The sequence below is a fragment of the Sceloporus occidentalis genome, unplaced genomic scaffold, assembly GCF_023333645.1.
Source record: "Sceloporus occidentalis isolate IW3139 unplaced genomic scaffold, rSceOcc1.0.p SCAF_63, whole genome shotgun sequence".
NCBI classification, from domain to species: domain Eukaryota; kingdom Metazoa; phylum Chordata; class Lepidosauria; order Squamata; family Phrynosomatidae; genus Sceloporus; species Sceloporus occidentalis.
Window position 1 is genome coordinate 2326441 of NW_028317043.1, and position 24560 is coordinate 2351000.

The 24560-nt window shown below is 39.5% G+C and overlaps 1 protein-coding gene across 5 annotated transcripts in view; it reads left to right on the plus strand.

The window, feature by feature from the left end:
- The window catches only part of LOC149287180 (enhancer of polycomb homolog 1-like), a 28925-nt gene extending 6911 nt beyond the window's left edge, over nucleotides 1-22014 (plus strand). Inside the window, exons 2-14 of one of the 5 annotated variants that reach the window (XM_089493157.1) lie at nucleotides 7453-7612; nucleotides 7837-7982; nucleotides 8070-8276; nucleotides 8739-8887; nucleotides 9162-9318; nucleotides 9900-10070; nucleotides 11400-11489; nucleotides 11574-11722; nucleotides 11897-12249; nucleotides 19535-19737; nucleotides 19913-20054; nucleotides 20144-20522; nucleotides 21942-22014. In XM_089493157.1, coding sequence (XP_089349283.1) covers nucleotides 7453-7612; nucleotides 7837-7982; nucleotides 8070-8276; nucleotides 8739-8887; nucleotides 9162-9318; nucleotides 9900-10070; nucleotides 11400-11489; nucleotides 11574-11722; nucleotides 11897-12249; nucleotides 19535-19737; nucleotides 19913-20054; nucleotides 20144-20522; nucleotides 21942-22014 — 2379 coding nt within the window. The remainder of the gene's footprint in view (nucleotides 1-7452; nucleotides 7613-7836; nucleotides 7983-8069; nucleotides 8277-8738; nucleotides 8888-9161; nucleotides 9319-9899; nucleotides 10071-11399; nucleotides 11490-11573; nucleotides 11723-11896; nucleotides 12250-19534; nucleotides 19738-19912; nucleotides 20055-20143; nucleotides 20523-21941) is intronic. The other 4 variants (XM_089493158.1, XM_089493159.1, XM_089493161.1 and 1 more) reach the window with 4 other exon arrangements.
- Nucleotides 22015-24560: the final 2546 nt, after the last annotated feature.

The following is a 24560-nucleotide window of genomic DNA, read 5'->3' on the forward strand; positions in this document are numbered from 1 at the left end:
CTGCCGATGATCTTCGCCATCAAGCAAGATGGCCGCTGCCCTATAACAGGAACCAACAAATTTTAAAAGTTCGCTAGATGGTCCAGACCATCTAGAGAACTTTGGCTCCACTTGCAGGTTGAATACAGGTACTGCATACACCATGCAAGTCAATGGAACCCAGCTTTCTAATCACAGTGTGATTAGTAAAAATAAATTAAAAAATAAAATTTAATAATAATTAGAAAAAAACTAGTAAAATGTAAAAATCATTTCCCACTGATGTCACTATCAGGGGAACCTCCAAGTTGAAAAAAAATGTTAAAATTTTTTTTAAAAAAAGACAAAAAAAAAAAATAAAATAAAAAAAAATATATATATATATATATATATATATATATATATATATATATATATATATATATATATATATATAAAAAAATATATATTTTTGTGAGCAAGTCCTAAAATTAGCATATTAGCTTAAAACAATTCTCGCATGGAAAGAGTTAAAATACTGGCATATTAAATGCCCGTGGGGTGTCTACTTTTAAAAAAGGTATGATTTGATGGGGTAAATTGAATTGGCCAGGTTCAACAACGTCCCAATTAACACCGGGGGAAGGATGGCCACACACCTAATTTCCAATTAGAAAAATGCACACGTACCAAATGTGGCCTTTTAGTTCCCACAAAAATGACACACCCATGCATGTGGGGTATCACTGCACTCAGGAGATGTTGCTGAACACATTATGGGGTGTCGTGTGACAGCGGCATATACCAGGAGCTGTAAATTCATACATAAAGTAGGTGTGTGTGGGAAAAATACACACACAAAAATACTACTGCAAACTTTGAAAACATGCTGGTGGTAAAATGTGTGCATGCAAAGAGTTAAAATACCAGCATTTAAAATACCCTGTGGTGTCTAGTTTTGAAAAATATATGGGTTTATTGGGCATACTGAAATGGCCCGGCTCAAAGATGTACCAAATAGGGCATGGGCAGTGGATCCCCAAATGCCAAAGTTCAACATTGAAAAATGCGCATGCCCCAAATGTGGCCCTTTTGCCCCCAAACAGCCAGGCAAAATCATTCATGTGAGGTATCGCTGTACTCAGGAGATGTTGCTGAACACATATTGGGGTGATTTGTGATAGTGACATAAACGAGAACCTTTTAATTCATACCTGAAGTAAAATGTGTATGACAAAACAAATGCAAAAAAATGACTACCACAAAGTTTGACAAAAACTGGTGGTAGATATGGTGCATGGAAAGAGTTAAAATACTAGCATTTGGAATACCCTGGGCTGTCTAGTTTTCAAAAATATATGATTTGATGGGGTAAATTGCATTGGCCGGGTTCAAAGATACCCGAAATGGCACATGGGGGGAAGAATTACCAGATTTGGAAAAAATGGCTTTGAAATAGCAAAACCCTACCTGTACTTATTGCCCCATAATGGGTAGAAAAAAACATAAAAACATTGGGTATTTCTAAACTCCGGACAAATAGTAGAATCCATTTAGCAGGTTTTTTCATTACATTTTATAGATGAGTAAAAGATTTTTCAACTAAAAGTTAGTCATTTTTTTCTAAATTTTTCACCATATTTTATACTTTTTTTAGTAGTAAATAATATGATACAATCAAAACAATGTCATCTAAAGAAAGCCCTTCTTGTCCTGAAAAAAACAATATCTAATGTGTGTGGGTTCAGTAAACGGGAAAGAAGAAAATTACAGCTAAACACAAGCAGCGCAGAAATGTTAAAAAGGCCATTGTCACGAAGGGTACAAAAAGTAAAATCAGCCTTTGTCACGAAGGGGTTAAAGATGAGGGATTGGGCAATGTTTTTATTTTGTGTGTTAGTGGTGCTCTGGCAGGTTATTTGCAGCCATAGTTTGAATTGGCTAAGCCTTGTCTAACTCCGTTCTCCTTGGCTGGCATTTTAAAGGGTAAAGTGTATCATTGCTTGCCATGATGGATATGTTATAAGATGGTTGCCATGGTAGTTTGTGAACGAGGGGCCATCTAGATGCGCTTACAGGCATCAGGCTCTAAAAATGAGACAGATTTTCTTCAATGACTCCGCATCCCCCGTGTCTGTGAAAATAATTTGAGTTACATTGTTGGGGGATGGGGATGTCTGCCTGTAAAGCCAGGTCAAGTCTGTAATGTATTTCTGTATTTACCGGGATTTCACATGTTAGTCGCTAAACATGCAACGGCTGCTGCATGTAAATGAAACATACAAGTATTGGTAAATACAGGACTTTATTTTTATCTAAAGAAACACTAGCACCAAATGCTTACCATATTTTTCCACACTTTTTTTTTTTTTTTTTGCAAATCCACTTTAGGATCCCTGTATACTGGTCGCTGTAATTTAATCTATAGTGAGTTAAAAATCCTTAAAATAAATAAAACTGCAACTGACGACTTTAACGTTGATGCAGCGCTACAGATTGTGAGCCGCATGCATTTCTAACACCTGCTACACATCAGAAGGAGGCCTTCATTTTATTTTATGCTTCTTTTCCGTAAACTATATATTTTTTATAGTCCCCTGTTGTTGCTCAGACTTTTTGTCTCTTTCTTTAAAATTCTGTCGGTTTCTGTCACCCGGATTAAACCAAATCTGCTGGTTTTAACATAAATCTGGTTTCTTAGAATTGTGTGCTGTACTTAATTTACTAAAGTAAATCTGGAACCTTTATAAACTGAAACCATCAAAAAAGGAGGTAGACAGCTGTCCTGTTAGGTGTCTGCAGCGCGCAATAACATGAAGCGAATCACGTGATTGCTACTGGATTCATAGTTTAACTTATTTTAATAAACATGTTAACACTCTTGTTTCGTTGTCTGTTTTTATCCCGTTTAGGGCTGAAACTAACAACAATTATTTTTGATCGGATAAAAAAATGAAAAATGTACATTTATTTAAATTTTAATAAACAAACAGGATGTTAAAAACATATAACAGCAGAATAAAAAAGAAAAATGCATTTCTTGTTTTTATTTCCCAACCCGCCCCCCCCCCCAGTTATGCACATTGGCCCAGGCTTGCCAAACTGCCTCCCAGATATGCCTTATACCCCTAGATATGCCTTATGACCCCCTATATACCACTGTGCCCTTGATATGCCCCCCACCCCCGACTTACCCCAGTGCTCCAGACTCCATGGTGTCTAGTAGGGGCAGCCAGTGAGCGTCTGCGCGATGTGCGTAGACAACCTCTGCTTCTGGCCGGCACTTTCTCTGGGGCTTCTACGACTGAGCACCGGAAGGTCATGTGACAGCCATGCTTCATCATAGAAGCCCCAGCGGAAGTGCCGGCAGTAGTGGAGTATGTCTGCTCGTATCGCATGGATGCCCACAGGCTGCCAGAGAGAATAATCCGGGTCCGCTGCGGCGGGTCCTCCTCTCTGGCAGCCGGAAAACGTTGCACAATGTGCGCAGACCACCTCTGCTGTGCTGGCCTATGTTTCTGCCGGGGCTTCTATGGTGGAGCACCGGAAGGTCACGTCACGCGGGTGCTCCATCATAGAAGCCCTGGCGAAAGTGGAGGACAGTAGCAGAGGTTGTGTGGGTGCAACATACAGATACTCCCATCCGGCTGTCGGGGAGGAGGATCTGGGTCCCCTGCAGCGGTGCGGGGGATCGGGATCTTACTGTTATTATCCGACCTCTGTTTGTATTTTTCAGAGCATTTGTTCTGGAAAAAAACCCTCATCTTATAATCGATAAAATCGATTCAACTAATCGATTTTAATGAAATTCGTTGGCAATGATTTTCATTATTGATTATTATGGATGTTATCGATTAGTTCTTGCAGCCCTTATCCCGTTTGAGTGCCGGGGTAATTTTTATAAAATGATGGCCAAGCCATTTATTATGAATCACCTTGGTGTTATGAGAAAAGTGAATGTCCTGTATATAGATATTTTTACAATGCCTCTAACATGCTGAAAAAAGCAAATAAAAGGGAAAAGATTTTGAGCATCACATCTACTCTAAGAAACTAAAAGTAGACATGATTATTTCACAAAGTGTGCAGATACTCAGAAAATAAACTACGTTTACAATGCCACTTTGGTGTTTTATGGCCAGGGCTCCAATTAGTGGTGGTGTGTGTGGGGGGGTAATTTTAGGGAAGCACTTTAACTAAAACTCCATCCTGCTCAAAAGTTGGGGTGATTTTTGTATACTGTGAATATGATCTACGCAACCAGCACACAACTATTTTTATTTAGGGGTTAGGATACTAGCAGAACGCAGGGAGATTGGGAAAGCTGCGAGTCTGTACCCGGCGGTTAGCGCGTGGTGTAAATATATCCGCAGATTAGCCGCGGCGTGCAGCGCCCTCCCGTTGGGATACATTTGGACAGAGGCCTTCCGCAAGAGTATTGAACTGTCGCTGAATATTACAGTATAACCAGCAGCCAGGTTTCAGGTTGAATTACTATTCATCTGCTTCCTGGAGCATTAACTAACTCCAGCCAAACATGAGACTCGGGTGGTTTAGAAGGAAAATAGATTAAAATAATCATTTATGATGACCTGCGGGTTTCAGATACATTCTAGAGAGTAAGGCTGCAGATTTGTGTTTTAGGACAGTAGATTGCTGCTGCACCGTTTAATTACGCCCCCCCCCCTCTTACATGAGCAGAGGTGCCTCTTTATTTGAGCTCAGCGAGGGTTGTGACTTTTATACAGAGTCTCATTTTTGACTAATGGAGTTAATGCAAAACACACAACGCATGCGGATTTAGACTTCGTTAAACTGGATCATGTGGGATCTGAATTGGTAAACTTTCAAACTGTAAGAATGGCCAGAGGGCCCGTAGGCTCAGTGCAACGATAACGTGGGGAGAGTTCTTAAGTCCTATTATACCTTTTTTTGTTTTTCCTCAAAAGAAGCTCCCTGCTGTCGTCCGATTCTTCATTCTGCATAGTGCGGTTATATAGTCTGGGAGATACAGCATCGCTCTATATAAAGGGCAGCCATTACCATTTTAAACTTCACTCAGTGACCACTATGATGCCATAAAATTGTATGCATCACATTTTGTTTTCATATTAAAGACACTTAAAGTGTATGCGTGTTCACATGCACAGAATAACATGGCCTTTAAACATACCCTTACACTTAACATATGAGAGGTTTTAGTGGTTTAATGCTCAAAGTGCAAACGGGCTGAGTAATTAGCTTTTTTTTTAAAAAAAAAAAAGTTCAGATTACATGCAGGCTTTTTTTTTTTTTTTACATACAGGTTTATTACATAAATATAACGAACAAAAATGCAACACAGTTCAGTTAAAAAGCTGCAATATATGGACAAACAGAGCCTGAAACAGGAGATTGTTTGTTTGTTTTCTTGTGAGCAGCACCTCCTCTGGGATAAACAATCGTTTACATGATGTGCAAAACCACAATTTATGTTCGGTCCCAATAAACTGACTCTGTCTTAATCTTCTCGGCACGTTCAAAAAAAAAAAAAAAAAGCGTTATTTTAGTTTCATGGCCAGCTGAATTTTGAGAAGACTAGGTGTATCTTTTTGAAATACGCCTCAAGATTGTAAGCTTGCGAGCCGAGCCTCTCCACCTAATGTATCGGTCAGTCTGTCAATTCTCGTCCTCTTATACCCCTTGAATATATTAATTTTATAAAGTGCTGCGTAGATTGTTGGCGCTATATAAATAAAAGATAATGCGCCTCATCTTCTATAGCTGACAAGTGAAGGATGCAGAGACCCATTGATGTCGGGATGAATGACTGCTGGCTAGCGGGTCGCCTTAAAGAGGGCTCTCCAACTCGATATTCAGGTCAGACCTGTACTCCTGAGGGTTTTTATTTTTTTGTTTATTTCCTAGTATCAGCTGGTTTTGCTTTTCTACCAAGACTTCACATATTCCTTTAGTGATAATGTTGAGGAGTTGGATGGATGCAAAATTCTTTATTGGATTCCCATTCTAAAACAACCTTTCAGCAACTGAAAACGTAATGGTGGCGTTTTATTTTTTGTCTGTCCCTAGTATATATACCCCGGTGGTTTCTGAACTAGCGGACGCTGTATACGAGTCGGCTTCCCTATATTCTGCACATCCGCAAGAAAAATGCAGTATAAACGAAATGCACATTAATGGAACATGCTAAAAACGAGTATAGTGTGTGTGGAATACATGTGTGTGGAATACACGTGTATACGGATCGATGTGTGCATTTGGTATAAATGGGTCTTTTATTGCTTTTTGTATCATAGTTCCAGGGTCAGGGAAAGTAGAGAATGGCTTTCATTGTAACGAAATGCACAAAGATGTTGCGCTGGATTTTTTTTTTTCTTTCTTAGTTTTATATAATAGGAAATTTCAATAAAACTCACAATTGAGGAATAAGCAAATTACTCTTATTTGGTGCAATACCTGTCCTGATGAGTCTTAAAATACTTAGCATCGCAGTCACGTGTAGCAGAAATTTACTGACTTCCAGGCACTTGATAACTACTAAGGCGGTAGGAATCCGACATCCTATAAATACAATAAAAACAACCAAAACAATGAAGAGGCTCGCCGTACGCTTTCAGTCATGCAATCATCACAAAATCCTATAATTGGCGCAATATTCTGCCTGGTGCTACCCTGATCGTGGTCCGGCAGATAGATTGTACGCCTGCGAGCAGAGCCTTCTCTGCCTAATGGATCGGTTTGTCTGCGTACATGGGAAGTGCTGCGTACATTTTTTGTGTTGTATAATAAAAGTTAAAACATATTCTGATGGGGGGTTCAGAATGACGTCGTTCTATGTACAGCCATGTACGTTTTATCTCATTTCTGTTCCAATAATCTTGCAGACCCGGAGGCTGCCATTGCTGTCAGTCATGCGTCGTTTGCTTGGATTTCTCTGCTCACCACAATATAGACTTTCACTTAATTTGACGGTGATCCCTTCCCTGTACTTGGGAAGGAAGCTTTTTATTATAGGAACAGTTCTTTATCCTGTAGGGTATTGATTTTGTTTGTCTTTGTTTTCTGAGGATGTTAATTATTTGTTGCATAGATTATACAGCGGCATGATGGTTAAAGTCATTAGATAAATGGAGATTTATTCACATATGAAGAGGGTCTTGGTGTTTTTTTTTTTATATATATATATATATATATATATATATATACTTTGTGCGTGTGTGTGTGTGTATATATGTATATATATATATATATAATATATATACACACACCCCTATATTTATTGCTTTAGGCTAGAAGTCCATTGCTTGTATAAATTAAATGTTCCGCTGACTAATGTAAAGTTTGCATTTTTAAAGAGTCGATACAGATACGATAGTTTCAGATTTGTTTCATATATTAGTGCCATACTTTCCCTGTGATAATCAATGGGCTTAACGTATAAAGTGTTAGTTACTTCCACTCAGTTAACATGAATCCAATTTGCTTTGTTTCCAGGAACATCATCTCCAACGAGCAATTTCAGCACTGCAGGTATATGGAGAGAAGCGGGATAACATGGTTATTCCTGTCCCAGAGGCGGAAAGTAACATCGCTTATTATGAATCTGTGTACCCAGGGGAATTTAAGATGCCAAAGCAGCTCATTCACTTACAGCGTAAGTCGTCTGGCTAAACCCTTTTGTGATTATAGCGTCATTAAATCACTGAAATTGCCCGAAAACAGCTGTTTCTTGTTTGTTTTTGAAATCGAGCCTAATTTTCAAGTTCACGGTTGCGCAGACACATGGCTTTTCACTGGAGTATAATCTTGTGGGACATTACGGCATAAATTAATCACAATGTACATATTGCAAAAACTGAATTGTTTTCTTACCATTAGCTTTCAGTTTGGATGCTGAGCAGCCAGATTATGACTTGGACTCTGAAGATGATGTCTTTGTGACTAATCTGAAAAAGAAAATGGACCTCTCTCCTCTCCAGTTTGAGGAAATGATTGACAGATTGGAAAAGGGCAGCGGACAACAGGTAATCCCTTTAGGTTTTATCCAGGAACCAAAAAAAAGTGAGATCGATGTCGGATATGATGTGTAACCGTCCTCCATCTTTTATCAGCCAGTTAATCTCCAAGAAGCCAAACTATTATTGAAGGAAGATGATGACTTAATTGCAGAGGTGTATGACTATTGGATTAAGAAAAGGAAAAACTGTCGTGGGCCTTCCTTAATACCAGCAGTGAAACAGGAGAAGAGAGATGGCTCCAGCACCAGTGATCCTTATGTAGCTTTTAGAAGGCGGACGGAAAAAATGCAAACTCGAAAAGTGAGTATTTGTAATGAAGAGGTGTTATAGGGCAAAATGTGAGCCGTACAGACTAATTTGCTGCTGTAATGCGATGTAAAAGAGGCGTGCGTTATGTTTGTGCTCGTTCCCAATGACACTTGGTTTAGAAAATATGTCAACCTCTTCCTTTTATGAGTGTATTGGGTGAGGCATATAAATCCTACTAAATCCTTCCTTTTTCTTTAACAAGTAACCCTGTCATCTGGGGCCTCGTTTCCTCCTATGGGCAAATGAGATTGTGTGACTTTTGCCAAATGGTACTGAAAACGTTCGTTAATAATTTCGCAGGTTTTGTGTGCTGGCAATTTGTTTCGTTTTTTCAGTAGTGCCGTTATGATCATCGTGCCTACGTCAATAAAGAGGGACAGAGCTCACCATTGGGTTCCCTATAAGAGTTTCCATGGCTGTCTTCAGCATGTTCTCCTTCCGTTTTTTTAACAGAATCGAAAGAATGATGAGGCTTCCTATGAAAAAATGCTGAAGTTGCGTCGGGATCTAAGTCGAGCGGTCACCATTCTAGAAATGATAAAGAGGAGAGAAAAAAGCAAGAGAGAATTATTGCACTTAACACTGGAAATAATGGAGAAGAGGTAAATCTTCGGTGGTTGTTACTATTTATCACATTGACGTGTTGATTTGTTTATTCACACACTAACATCTGGTGAAAGTTATGAAAAGCAATGATTAGGCTAGAAAGATAAGAACTACCACCTTGTATACAAAGATTGTCAAGTTTCGCTATAGTTATACGCACGTGGTATATTTTGGAGTTTGCAAAGGGCTGCATGAAATGCATATAAAATGAGCGGTTTTCTGCTTTATTGTGCTGATGGTAGAATGAAATCATTCCTCCCTTAATTGCAGGTATAATCTAGGTGACTTTAATGGAGATATAGTGTCGGAGGTTTTGGCACAACGACAGCCATTGAAGCCCACCTATGCCATCCCCATCATTCCTATTTCTAGTAGTCCATTTAAACATCAGGATACAGTAGAGATTAAAGCTAACAAGGTAAGACATGCACAAGTTATAACTCAGAGGTGCTTTACAGAGATAATTGATGTTTACTATGTTCCCGAGAATATCAAGTTATAATACTGATGTAAAAATAATCTTGGTGCTTCAATGCAAAGTATAACCAGATACTGAACAATTTTCCCACAGTAACACTTTTTTTGATGGGCCTTTTTGTTAACAAATAGTGAAACGGCTAAGTATGGATATTTACCTATGCGATAAAAACCATTCCTGTATTTTCACATGGAGTCAGCTGTTTATAGATAGGCCCATCCTGGCATAGGTGTTTTTTTGTTTTTTTTTTGTTTTGTTTTTTTGCGTTCTGTATGAAAGAGCATACTTATTGTATGTAATTGAAAAAATGCAACAATTACAGCATTAGGACAAGTAGAGATGAACAGATCTAATCATGCAGCTCTTAACTTTCAGTTAGATATTAAAAATTTCCCGCAGCAGCTGTCATTTACAGTTGGCATGGTTTAACACGTTAGTGTTATTTTCATACCCAAGTAAGACGATGATGTAAAATTTAGTACGAGCTTAAAGTGTTTTTGGTCTGAGGCACTTTTTATTTGTTTTTTCAGCAAGAAAAATCTGAATTTGTACGACCGAAGCGAAAATATGAGAAAAAGCCCAAGGCCCTACCATCCTCTCCTGCTGCTCAACAGACAAGCCCTGCTGCACTGCCAATATTTAATGCTAAAGACCTGAATCAGTATGACTTTCCCAGCTCTGATGACGAACCTATGTCCCAGGTATGCTATTATGTACGCTGCGCATATATCAAGGCAAAAATAAAATTCAGTAGAATCTTCTTCCTCTTTGCATTTCACACAAAGGCAAAAGCTGTCTTTTTTTTTTTTATTTTTTTTATTTATTCAAAATATTCATTAATTTGGATCATTCATAACAAAGTATGTTTGTCACTTTTAAATACAATTGCATAATTGGAAGCAGGGACAAATCCAGAGCCTGATTTTGGGAGGGGCACTTACACAAGCAGACACGCAAACAATCAGACACTAACACTTACTCTGACACTAATACAACCATACACACTTGGCGCACATGCGCACAGACACTAACACTAAGATAACCAGACACCAACAATGTCAGGATGACTGCGAACCAGCTGAAGCTTAGTAGAAGTTGTGTAAAGCAGTAGGACAATGACCCCAAACATCAAAGTAAATCGACTACAGAATGGCTTAAAGTAAATCTGCCTTTTGGAGTGGTCCAGGCAGAGCCCGGATCTTAGTCTATTAGAAGTGGCCTTGAGAGTCGTTCACACCAGGCATCCTAGCAATACGGCTGAGCATAAGCAGTTCTGTAAAGAAGAATGGTCTAAAATTCCACCTGAATGTTGTGAAGATCTGATCTGCCTCTACCTTTTTCCACAGATAATTAATGGTTGTGTTCAATAGATCTAAGGCTTAAATACTGGCGATTCTGTTATGACACTATATGACCATGTATTTGTAAGCCCACCACTACTTCAAAGTACCCCATGTTTGGCCAGTCCTATCTAATTTTTCACAGCTGTATTGCTTATCAAGCAGCTGAATCAGCGGGACTGCTTTGCATTTTAACCAAAAAGACTCTCAAGCAATTTTAAGCCTTTTCTGGGCACCATTAATGAGGCTCTTGTGTGGCAGGAGGGGCTGCTCAATCCTAGGGTTTAGTCAGGACCTGCAAATATGCACAAAAAATACAAGCTAGGGGAGCGCAGGAGCTAAAAAACATAAGACACTCACCTTCAGATTCTCGGGCTGCTGCTGGAATAATAACGACCAGTAAGTGCAGAAAATAAAGCATATGCAGTGAATACCGCATATATCTAAGGTATAAATATTGGGAATTCCATCACAATTAATGGTAGTGATCCAGTGGGATCATTTACTTTTTCCTGCCGATTTGTATAATTGTAAAAATTACTTAGACTCTTCTGATCCTCATAATTGGCTCCACTACTGTATAGGGAGACCTGATTTTTTTATATGACAGAGCAGGCTTTAATAGTAGTGTTTAAAAAAAAAAAACCCCAACAAATACTTTAATTGTCTTATACTATTTTTTTTCCCAAGGTTGTGTCAGGTTCTTCGGAAGCCGAGGAAGAAAATGATCCAGATGGTCCCTTTGCTTTCCGTAGGAAAGCTGGTTGTCGGTACTATGCTGTAAGTAACATAAGTTGTAGTAACTTCATTACATTGTTTAGACAGTTTCTGTGTAATTAAAGTTTCCCAACAATTCATTTCTAGCCTCGTTTGGACCAAGCTGGCAACTGGCCATGGTGTAGTCCGGATCAAGGAGGACTCGGAGACATTCGCTATAGATACTGCCTCACTACTCTCACTGTACCCCGCAAGTGTATTGGGTTTGCACGAAGACGGGTCGGGCGTGGTGGAAGGTGAGTTGTGATTCGAATCCAATTGTGTTATATTTACTGTAAATAAACAGGCTCCGTTTTTCAGGAAGGTTAGAAAGGGATTGTGTGTGAGGAGACATTTGGAATGCAAAATGTATAGAAGGTGGGGGGGCTAACCCGTTGAGCGGATATCATATTCTGTGCTGTCCTTTTTAGGGTGCTCCTGGACAGAGCACATTCGGACTATGACAGCGCTTTTCATCAGCTGGATGTCGACTCGCTTTCCTCTTCAGAACACTCTTCAAACAATCTATTTGCCAATACCTCAGAAATGAATACCTCGGATAAATGTTCCTCTAAAGACCTCAGCCAGATATTGGTCAACATAAAATCATGTAGGTGGCGCCATTTTAGGCCTCGGACAACATCCCTACATGAGAGTGACATTAATGACTTCTCCTATAGAACGTTTCGCAAAGGTATAACTCGAACAGGCACAGCACAACCTGGGACCCAGACTTGCAGTACCTCGACATCAAGTAAAAGTAGCAGTGGTTCAGCACACTTTGGTATGTTTTCTATTTCTCTTTATATATCAACATATTCTGCTGATTTGTGATCCCTGAGATAGGTGTCTGTGCATCACAAGAGATTAAACGTATTAAACTTGGAGTTTAAGAGTTTTTTTCTTCTTTTTGTCATAAAAGTTTACTTATGTTGAAGTTTCTTAGTAAAGGTAATAATGGTGAACTACATATGATGCTATCCATACTACAATATAATTTTGTGTTTCCATCAAACCAGTAAGTCACTCATTAGGTAAAGGAAGCTGAATAAAACGAGCTAAGGTATAAGCTTTGGAGGGGAACTACCTCCTTTGTAGTCTTTTGTTAAGTTTTCTGTTTCATGTCTAATTCTGAAACAAACATCTAGCTTGTGAGCAGCCCCCCAACTGGATGATTTGTTTTTTTACTGAATAGTCTGGTTTTGATGTCCTTGTTCTGAGGGTTAGAATATTTTGCTGCATAATTTTGAGCTTTATTGTGTGGTTCAAGCTGTCGGGTAGAATGGGAAAAAGTATATTAATGAACATTTTAAATATGCCTTTAAATCTGTTTAGTAACTAATACTGTTGCCTGATTGCAGTCCTGTATAAACGCCACCCTTTAAGCAAAGCAGTCAACGCAAAGTTGGATGTTTACTCTTGGTACTGCAGCATGTGTGTAATAGGGGTTGTGCTAAAAGGCAGGGCACAAAAACCGATTCATAGTTATTATACGTTTTATGATACAGAGCTGGCTTTAATGCAGCATTTGAAGCCTCTCATAATAACCTTATCTGGTGAACTGGCTCTTGGATCTACCCAATATCGGCTTCTCCAGTGGCCCTTTGAACCACTCTAGTCATTGATAATACAGCCGGACGAGGTTTATAAAGGGCAGTTTTAGTGCAAAATTCTTCAATATAATTCCAAGGCATTTAGCACCTTTGCCATATTTTTATACAGGGCTCTTCTGGTGCAACCTTTTCCATATATTGGGTGCTTGCGAAGTTGGTACCTACTTTACACACAATTTATCAGTTTCAAGATAATTTTTATACACAACAGTTTCATACATAAGATTTCACCTTTGGCAGATCTATCCGTCCATCCATCTGTGTAATTTTGTTGATTATTTTGTGGTAGTCGTCTACAACATGTTGCACATCATTGTGTTACATTATGCTTCTCAGCTGCTTCTGTATAAAATGTATTAGTTTTGGTAAAGTTAAGGTAAAAACACGTTGGTGAGAAGTCATTGTAGTTTACTGTAGTTATTTGAGAGCATTACAGCAAGGAGTCTGGGGACTACGAGTCTATCCCAGGAGTCATTACACTGATGTTGTCCACAAAAGCCAAGTCAGAACTGGGATGGGATTGGAAAGCCAGACTAAAGAAAAAAGGCAGATATCGGTTTGTTTTTGCATGGAAAATTAGAACTACAAATTCCAGACTGTGAAGGATTGGGGCGGGATGGGGATTGGGAGACATCACTTACATAGTACCCGAGCCGTATGAAAGCTTTCTGTTAATGTTTGTTTGCAGATGATCATGAAAGTGTTAACATTTTAAAACAATCACAGAACACTAAAGTCTGCAGAAAGCCTGTGGATCCATAATTGGCTAAAGTGATATTAAGCTTTATTTCAACAGTACAGATTAAGGAGAGAATTTTGCAGTCAACCAAGTGTACCTGTTTGTAGCGGAAAACCTACAAGGACTATTCTTTGCAACCACTTCTTTCAAACACAGAACGCTCCACTCCTCATTAGATATTTTTCATAAAAGATGAAATAATACTGGATCTCTTTAGGTCTCTGAAGCTTTAGTTACACTGTCCATGTAGTGAGAATAAGAATCTAGCAGATAATCTTTTTACCAGGGGCCTTGACTCGTAGATTTGAGAGGCAACTCAAGATCGGTTAACAGTGATCATCTCTTTTGCTCCCTTTTTGTTGTCCAAAATAACAAAAACTATTTTACTAAAATTACTGAAAATCTGATTTTCTTTGTGATGTGTTCCTGTTGAACACCTTTTTTTTTTAGTTTATTTAAGTATCTTGAAGTTCTTGCTGCAAAGATGTGGGAGAGGTTTCTATCCCAGATAATAATAATTAGGGCTGCAACAACTAATCGATAAAATCGATAATAATCGATAATGAAAATCGTTGCCAACGAATTTCATTATCGATTAGTTGAATCGATTTTTATCGATTATTAAATGAGGGTTTTTTCAGAGCAAACGCTCTGAAAAATACCCCTCATTATATAATCCGTTTAGTCTGACTCACAGCAGCAGCTCCTACTTACCAGCCCCTCCCTGTAATCACTGTGACAACTGGCCCCGCCCCCTTCCTTCTCCCAGAAGGCCAGAACCACATGGCTGTGACACTCATCTAACTGTAAGTATAAAATTAATATTTGGGCTACTGAAGGTTAGGGGAGGTGGGAATTAATTTAGGGGCAGCTATGGTTAATAGGGTGTTTAGGGTTAATTTAGGGGCAGCTATGGTTAATAGGGTGTTTAGGGTTAATTTAGGGGCAGCTATGGTTAATGGTGTGTTTAGGGTTAATTTAGGAGCAGCTGTGGTTAATGGGGTGTTTGGGGTTAATTTGAGGCAGTTTTGGTTAATGGTATGTTTAGGGTTAATTTAGGGGCTGTTGTGGTTCATGGGGTCTTTAGGGTTAATTTAGGGGACGCTGTGGTTGATGGGGTCTTTAGGGTTAATTTAGGGGCAGTTATGGTTAATGGGGTGTTTAGGGTTAATTTAATGATGAGGACTGAGGGTTAATTTTATTAATTTATTAAAGTTAACTTAAGGTGCAGTTAGAGGTAAAGGGGGGCAAACTAAGGGGAATCTAAATCCTGGGGGCAGTGAAGATTAACCCAGTACTTATTTATAAAAGTATGGTCTGTGACTCTATGAGGGGACTATGAGATATCTGGGGGTATATGGCATATCTGGGGGGGACGGAGTGACATATCTGGGGGTATAAGGCATATAGGGTATATAAGGCATATGTGGGGAGGGCAGTGTGGCATGTCTGGGGAGGACAGAGTGGTGTATCAGGGTGTATAAGGCAGATCTGGGGGTGGAGTGGCTTATCTGGGGGTAGAGTGGAGTGGCATATGTGGGGAGGGCAGTGTGGCATGTCTGGGAGGCAGTGTGGCATGTCTAGGGAGGATGGAGTGGTGTATCTGGGTATAAGGTGTATCAGGCACAGTGGCATATGTGGGAGGCAGCGTGGAGTGGCATATGTGGGAGGCAGCGTGGAGTGGCATATGTGGGAGGCAGCGTGGAGTGGCATATGTGGGAGGCAGCGTGGAGTGGCATATGTGGGAGGCAGCGTGGCATATGTGGGAGGCAGCGTGGCATATGTGGGAGGCAGCGTGGCATATGTGGGAGGCAGCGTGGAGTGGCATGTGTGGGAGGCAGGGTGGAGTGGCATGTGTGGGAGGCAGGGTGGAGTGGCATGTGTGGGAGGCAGGGTGGAGTGGCATGTGTGGGAGGCAGGGTGGAGTGGCATGTGTGGGAGGCAGGGTGGAGTGGCATGTGTGGGAGGCAGGGTGGAGTGGCATGTGTGGGAGGCAGGGTGGAGTGGCATGTGTGGGAGGCAGGGTGGAGTGGCATGTGTGGGAGGCAGGGTGGAGTGGCATGTGTGGGAGGCAGCGTGGAGTGGCATGTGTGGGAGGCAGCGTGGAGTGGCATATGTGGGAGGCAAAGTGGAGTGGCATATGTGGGAGGCAGCGTGGCAAGCCTGGGCTCAAACGTGCATAAATTGGGGGGGGCTGGTTGCAAAATAAAGGCAAGAAATGCATTTTATCAAAGTTTTTTTTATTATGCTGTTTGTATTTAATATAATTTGTTTATTACATTATTTTAAATAAATGAAAAATTTACATTCATTTTTTTTTTATCCGATTAATCGAAAAAATAATCGGCCAACTAATCGATTATGAAAATAATCGTTAGTTGCAGCCCTAATAATAATAATAATTGACCATCAAGCAAATATATCGATCCATTACTTGTGTGGAATTGCCACCAGAATCTTGGTGACAAATGTAGTGGGGGAAGTGAACTGACAGCCCCTTTTAGAGTTTGCAGTACAGAAAGTACACCCTCTTTGGATTCTATGGTTTTAGCAGGGGTACAAATTAGGTAAATACCACCTCAAACACATGATGACATTACACAGTGTCATGATTCAACAAAAATAAAGCCAAAATGGAGAAGCCATTTGTGCAAAAACTAACTATATATTATGATTCAATAGCTTGTACAACCACCTTTAGCTGCAATAACTTGAAGTAATCATTTTCTGTATGACTTTATCGGTCTCTTACATTGTTGTGGAGGAATTTTGGCCTCTTGTTTACAATGTTTATTGAGGTTTGCAGACATGGGTTTATGCACGGCTCTCTTAAGGTCCTGCCACAGCATATCAAAGGTCTGGACTTTGACTTGGCTATCGCAACACCTTGATACTTTTCTCCTATTTATTTATTTATTTATTTATTTATTTTTAAGCCATTCTGTTGTAGGTTTGCTGGTGTGCTTTTAACATTTGACTCTATACAGAGCATTTCATGGTCAACTTAATGGCTGCAAGGTTCTCAAAATCTGCAAAACAGGCCCAAATCATAATTCCTCCACCAACATGCTTGGCAGTTGGTATGAGGTGTTTGTGCTGATATGCTGTGTTTGGTTTTCACCAAACGTGGCGCGTTGCATTATGGCCAAGCATCTCTACTTTGGCTTTGTCTGTCCAAAGGACATTGTTCCAGAAGTCTTTTGGTTTGGTCAGACGCCACCTTGCAAACCTAAGCTGTGCTGCCATGTTCTTTTTAGAGATAAGAGGCTTTCTCCTGGCAACCTTTCCAAACAAGTGTTCAGTCTTTTTCTAATTATACTATCATGAACTTTAACATTTAACATGCTAACTGAGGCCTGTCGACTCTTGGGTTTTTTCCAATTCCTCTGAACTTGGGGTGAATTTTGGGAGAAGATTGGCAACTGCCCTGAATGTTTTCCACTTTTGAATAATCTTTGTCACTGTAGAATGATGGACTTTGATAAATTGTTTGGAAATGGCCTTCTGATCCTTCCCAGATTAATGGACAGCGCCAATTGCTTCTCCAAGATCATTGCTGATGTCTTCCCTCATTGGCATTTTTAACCCCTTCAGGACCGGCGTTATCGTACTGCGTCTTCCCTCGAAGACCGCAGTTTTAAATATTTTAATTCCGTGCTCGTGATTCGCTTCAAATCGATCACTTACGCGGAATTGAGGGGGACACCCAGTAGCAGCCGCCCCTCGCGATCCCAGCGTCCATATCGATGCTGGATCACGCTTCATCGATGATGTACCTGGTACGTCCCGGTCTGTGGGTGACGCCCAACCAGGAAGTACCAGGTACGTCACCGGTACGGAAGGGGTTAAACACACCTGGATACTTCAGGCCAACAAACTGCTAAAACTTTGGCCTTTATAGAGGTGGTCACACTTGCTGATAATCAAGGGCATTTCATTAGCAGCACATGTCTGCATGTTAATTCCTTATGAGGGCAGTAAAGGTGTACTTAGTTTCACATGGCTTCTCCATTTTGGCTTTATTTTTGTTGTGTTGCCTAATTTTAGACCTGCTAAAGAACAGATGATTGTCCTGATATGTAAAACCGTAGAATTCAAAATGGGTGTACAAAATTTCGCACACTCTATTCCCCCCCCCCCCATGAATAAGTTTATTCATTTTAACAATTGTCTTGGTATCTGCTGCCCCCTGCTTCGGACATCCAATCTGTAGACATGCTATAACCTGACTGAGCTATTCTGAAGCTCACTGGGGCTGACACTTAATAATGTAAAGTGAGGTCAGGGAGATAAATTCTCCTGCTGACCCACTCATAGCTTATATTCAGCTACATCCCTTGGGCGATTGGAGAACCTCCTTTTATCTATCAGCGTTTACTTCTGCCAGCAATCTCTCTTTAAAGTAATGGCCTCTGCAACGAACAGCAGGGAGGAAGTAAGCATCAGCAGGATAAAATAAATTTATAAAAGCTGATTTATTGTTACTACATTTTAGAAGACACCTTTAGTTATATTTTACTTGTTGTGTGTCTGTATGAGAGAGAGGATTGAGGACAGTTTGGCTGAGTGTGACTAGTGATGAGGGGCAGAAAGCACTTTAAAATCAGTAGGTTTGTTTAAAAAGCAGTATGTTTGATAATGTGCTAAGAAGCTCAAATCCATATTAAGTCTCATCATGTATCATTTTGGCCTCAAATGTCTTTCTTTGTATACAACATTTTACATGATTCAATGCACCAAATGTACAATAAGGTGTTACATCGGTGAAACCTGCCAGCAACTGAATACAAGGATGAATCTGCACAGATACTCCATCAACCATCATGACGAAGGAAACTATTGCACTCCAGTTGGGCACCACTTCACCCAAACAGGTCACTCCATACATGAAGCCAAAGTGATACATTTTTATGATTGCAAAATCAGAGGACTTGATGCATTTGAGCTTCTTAGCACATTATCAAAACTTCCTATAACCTGTGCCTTTTTTCTTTTTTTTTTTACATGCTTACCCCTGCTGCCTTATCTGTGCAGTATATGCCACTATTTTCTATTTACCCTATTTAAGTTTTGTCTGCAAATTCTCTACCTTGTTGTTTTAACCATGTATCAGAACATGTACTGATTAGTTTTAAACTGTGGTTTTCACTTGCTTGGTCAGAAATGCTTTTGACTTGATAAAGGGAGGACTCCCGAAAGCTTGTCTATTATTTTAAATACTGTTCGTCCAATAAAAAAGGTATTACAAGATTCTGCAGCATTCTGTTTTTTTTTGTTTTTGTTTGTTATTTTTTGCATTCTTATACACTGGACTAATACAGCTACTCAAAACTTCTGGAATTCTAAACTTGCTGTGAAAGTTAAATTCCCATTCTGTATTTGTCCTTAAAATATGTTTTATCATATGACTTTGCTTCACCCAAATAAGTTTTATATAAAAGTTGCCCCCAATGAGAGCAGCACAAAATCAAATATATTTGGAGCTGTTTCTCCATGTGTTTACCTTTTTCTGACTTTAAAACCAAAAGTTTGTATGTATGCAAACTAAACAATACTTATGCTCCCAGTGCCATTATCCCTCGAGTATGCTTTCAGGAGATGTACAGTAAGAGCAAATGTACAGTATTTTATAAATTGCTTAAAATTGTTGTTTATTGCTTTCTCTTAGCTTAAGGGAGTTGTGTGTACAGATTTTAATGCAGTGCTTTGTCTTCCAGCATTTACAGCAGAACAATACCAGCAACATCAACAACAACTGGCACTAATGCAGAAACAACAGCTCGCTCAGATTCACCAACAGCAGGCCAACAATAACTCATCTGCCAACACTTCACAGGTACAGAATTTTTTCTTCGCTTTAAACAACGGGAGTTCCCTGTTTTCATGCAAGTGCAGAGGTCAGCAAATTCTGGATTTAGAGGTAGTTTTTGGAGCTTTCCTGGTATCTACAGAAGCTGCAGCTACATTATCCCATTCATTGATCTTTCTTAATTTATAAAAAAAAAAGTGATAACATGGATTAGGGTAACTTTCTGGGTTTGTTTGTTTTTTTACTAAATAATTATAATCTGAGAACATAATTTATTTTCCAATAGGGTTTCGTATCCAAGACATTAGATTCTGCTAGCGCTCAGTTTGCAGTTACAGCCTTGGTAACGTCTGAACAGCTGATGGCCTTCAAAATGAAGGATGACGTGGTCCTTGGAATTGGAGTGAATGGCATCCTTCAAGCCTCAGGTATATTTTTTATTCTAGGATTCATTATTTTTATAGTACATGTTTTTGTTCTTGTAACGTTGACTTTGTGTCTGTATTTTCCCTTGCAGGAGTATACAAGGGCTTACACCTCAGTAGTACTAATACATCTGCAGCACTCGTACATACAAGTCAAACACCATCTTCAATTGGTTCAACCTTGCTACAGCCTTCCAATATTACACAGACTGCTAGTTCCCACAGCACTCTGAGTCACCAAGTAACTGCTGCCAACTCTGCAACAACTCAGGTCCTGATTGGGAATAACATCCGATTAACTGTACCCTCCTCCGTTGCCACTGTAAACTCTATAAACACCCTTAATGCACGCCATTTACCTAGGACTTTAAGTGCTGTTCCTCCATCTGCCTTAAAGCTGGCTGCAGCCGCAGCAGCAAATTGTCAGGTACCCAGTATTCCAGCATCATCACCTGTGGATGCAGTACCAAGGTAAGCTAAATGCCTGACTCCTGTTATGATATGACTTGATAATGGCAATGGACGCTTGCTTTAATAGTGCATAGAATGCTTCCTAAGCACAAACAACGTTGGTGAAATGCCTTGGCTCCAGAGAGGCCACAAGTAACATAGTTAGCGATTTTGCCTCTTGCAAGATGGCGGTGCCCACTATAATAACAATAAACAAGTTCCCAGACTTTCCTGAGAACTCTGCAGGTTAAATACAAGTAATGCATCCAACCATGCAAGTCAAAGGATCCCAGCTTTCTATTCACAATGTGATTAGTAAAATGTCACTATCATTGGAAACAACTAGTTCCAACAAAATGTGTGTTTAAAAAAAATAAAAAATAAAAAAATGATGCAGGATTCACACATATTGGGGTGTTGGTTGGTGACATACGAAGAGCTATACTTTCATACCTAAAGGACAATGTGTGCGTGGGAACAACCACAAACAATCACTTCCACAAACTACTGGTGGTAGGGGGCATGGAAATAGTTAAAATACTACCAAATAGGACATGGGGGCAGAATTGCCAGATTTAAAAGAAAAAAATGTTTTTGAGCTTATGAGCATTTGTGTGTGTGTGATGCTGCAGAACATTTATCTAAAATAGAGGGTCCGGTTTTTAATAAACTGTTCATTTTTCACTTTAACTGCACATATTTTACTGTGCTGCACATTTAGCACCTAACAAAATATTACCAAGCAGTTTAATAATTTTATGTGCAGGGCTCAATAAGGATCAGAAATGTTTACCTCCAGTCCCAAAGGTCCACAAACAGGCTAGTAATTTTGGGATATCCTGGCTGGAGTTCAGGCAACACAATCAAAAATAAATTTTTCTTGAATGCAAGTGATTTAACTATCAGATCCATGATCTCTTTGCCGATCTCAAATACTTTGTTTCAAAAGCACCCCTCTCTATTCTTTATTGAAGATGTATACCATTCTCGGTAAGGTAAAGGTGTTTAATGCTCCGCATGCTATACACATTATGATAGAGCGGTCCTGCAATTGATGTCTTATTTTGGATACCAAAAAAATATTACAGGGCTATGTTTGTGCAGAATAAGGAAGGCGAGCAGAAAAATATGGGTGCCAGCTCGATATGTTTTTGGCGTCAAAGCATAGAAATTATCCCATAAAATGGCATAATAAGTTTGGAGCCAGGTGGCTACCAGCTTCAAGGACTTTTCTATGGTATGTAATGGAGACTACATCAATCTTTCAGGAAGCTGTTTCTCTGGCTTTAATGAATATTATCATTACACTATCTGGGCGTTAGTACAGAGATATTACATGCAGGTATTCTAAAGGCATAATAACGCCACAAATAATGTAATTTAAATGTGATCTGTTAAGTCTGAATAATAAAAACCTTCTCTTTTTGTATCCCTGTCCAGGGAAAACCATGAAACAGAAAAGCCAGCATTGAACAGTATAACAGACAACACAGTAGCAATGGAGGTGACGTAGTTTCTACGGAAACAGGACTTTAGCCTTGGGGACTTGTTTAGGTGCTATGCATCAGTAGCATTACGAATGCAAGGGATGATGGGAAGCAGCACACCGCATTTCCATGGCAGCTGTGGGGACTCAACAGCAATGCACATCTCTCATGCTTTGATTTCTTTTCTTTTCGTACTGTTAATAGGAAACAATAAACATCTGTAAATTATGAATACAGCAATTATCTGTACAGTCCTGCATATTTGTAATACTCTTGTATATATGTTACTTGAATACAGAACTGTTCATTTGTGATGCTTTGCACTGGGGGGGGGCGGTAACGGGAAACAAAACTGCAACAAAGTAAGAGTGTGAGATTGTATAGAGATGAGAAGTGTCATCACATCATGTGCATGGTGCGGAACCTGCTGTTTTATCTATTTATTGTGCCGTGTTTACAGTTTTTTGTACACTGTACCTTCATTGGTTCCTGTGCTGTAGTAAATGTGTTAGGTAGCTGTGGACTCCTTGGTATTTTGTAAATGATATAACATAACTTGGTTCTCCATCTCTGTGTTATCATGTAAAGAAATGGTGACATACACACAAAATATAAACAAGAGGCATCGTTATAAAACCGGGAATGTACTAATAGGGATCTTCCTCTACAAATATCGCAAGTTACAAGATAATAATGAAGTCTCTCAAATCTTCCCATTCACCCACACTTTATGCGGGTGATTTTGGTACTTCAGGCACTAAGGTTTTGTTGCTGCTTTACAAACAAACCCCCTCCTGCCCCATCTCCCCCTACACCAAAAAAAAGTGTTAAAATCAAGTATGCAAACGGAGTCCATATGACTGGAGTTTTTTTTTTATGTCTGCCCTTTTTTTTAAAAAAAAAAAATAGGAAAAAACACTTTAAAAATTGTATTTTTTTATTGTGTAATTGTTCAGACTTCATTCTTTACTTGTTATTAAGAAAAACATGGATATAAGGGAGAAGAATGCAGTAATTGCTGTACATGTATCATCATTCCAGTTTCTAAAACAGCCAGCTTTTTTTTTTTTTTTTTTTTTTTTTCTTTCTTTCTTTTACAATTCTCCAGAAGGCTGAAAGGCCAGAACCACAACTATCGGGTGCCTTCCTTTGGAAATCTTTGACCTCTCTTCTGTGAAGAGAATGGTACTTTACAGACTACTAAAGCTTTGTCAGTACCGGAGTGTGAATGCCCAGTCCAACGGCATACAATCATCCTTGAGGTTTTTAATCCCACCTGGAAAAATTGTGACTGAATTCTCACAAAATAAACCCAGGGCATTACATGTTGACAAATGTGTGGTGAAGTTTTTTGTTTTTTTTTCTGTATTAATTTCTGCTTTAAAGGTCATTGTCTGACTGATTAAAATGTTCTGCACTTGTTTCTTACCATAAATGGAAGGAAGGAAAAGCTCCCACTAAATTAAGGAAAAATATTAAAAAAAAATACCTACAAAGAAATCTGACTTGTGTCTGGTGTGTTTAGAGAACATGGCGATGAGGTCATTTTAACATTGCTTTTTTGGTACTTTGGAGGGATTTTCTCAATTACTGATACTTGCCACATTTAACTACATGGTTATATGTTAATTCCACTTACGCCTACCCCTTTCATCATTGAATATTATATGCAGAGCTGCATTGTATGTAGTGATGGTGCAGTATCATAGATATATGCCACCCAGATGTTGCCAGCGTAAGGTAATAGATATGGGAAACCTCATTGGAAAGCAATGGTTTATGGTGTCTGGCCGGCCCACTCTGGGCCTAAATAAAGACCTGTGAATTATGCATACATATAAATAAATCATGCATGCTAGGCAAGGAATTGGGGCACAGTAAAATGTATGTGTATGTCTAACCGCATATGCAAAACGTATGCGGGAGAAGTCCGTCTCTTTTGAAGGTGCCACATTGATTACATTGACAACCTCGAGCATTTGTCACCTGTTTTTCAATCTCTTGTGACTTCTCTTCCATGCCCAGCTTCTAACAGTCCCTTGAGTGATTGTTTATCCAAATACATTATGTGAGACATGATTTTCTTTTACACAAGATACAATTGATAGGGCTGCTGCCACTTAAGGTAAAGATATAACACACTTTATGGACCAAAGTATTGGCACACCTGACCATTACACCAAACACTAACTCTGATGACATCACACTTTAAATACATAGGCATTAATATGTAGCTATAACAGCTTCCACTCTTCTGGGAAGGATTTTGGGGTGTTTGTGGGGATTTTTGTCCATTCATCCAGTAGAATTTGTAAGGTCAGGCTCTGATGTTGGATGAGAAGGTCTGGCTCACAATCTCTGCTCCAGTTCATCCCAAAGGTGTTCAGTGGGGTCAGGGGTCTGTGAGGCCGGTCAAGTTCTTCCACAACAAACTCATCCAACCATTTTTAAGGACCTTGCTTTCTGCACTGGGCACAGTCATGCCTGAATATAAGGGGTATAAGGCATGTTCTGGGGCAGAGTGGCATATCTGGGGTATAAGGAATATCAGAGGGCACTGGGATATGGGGGA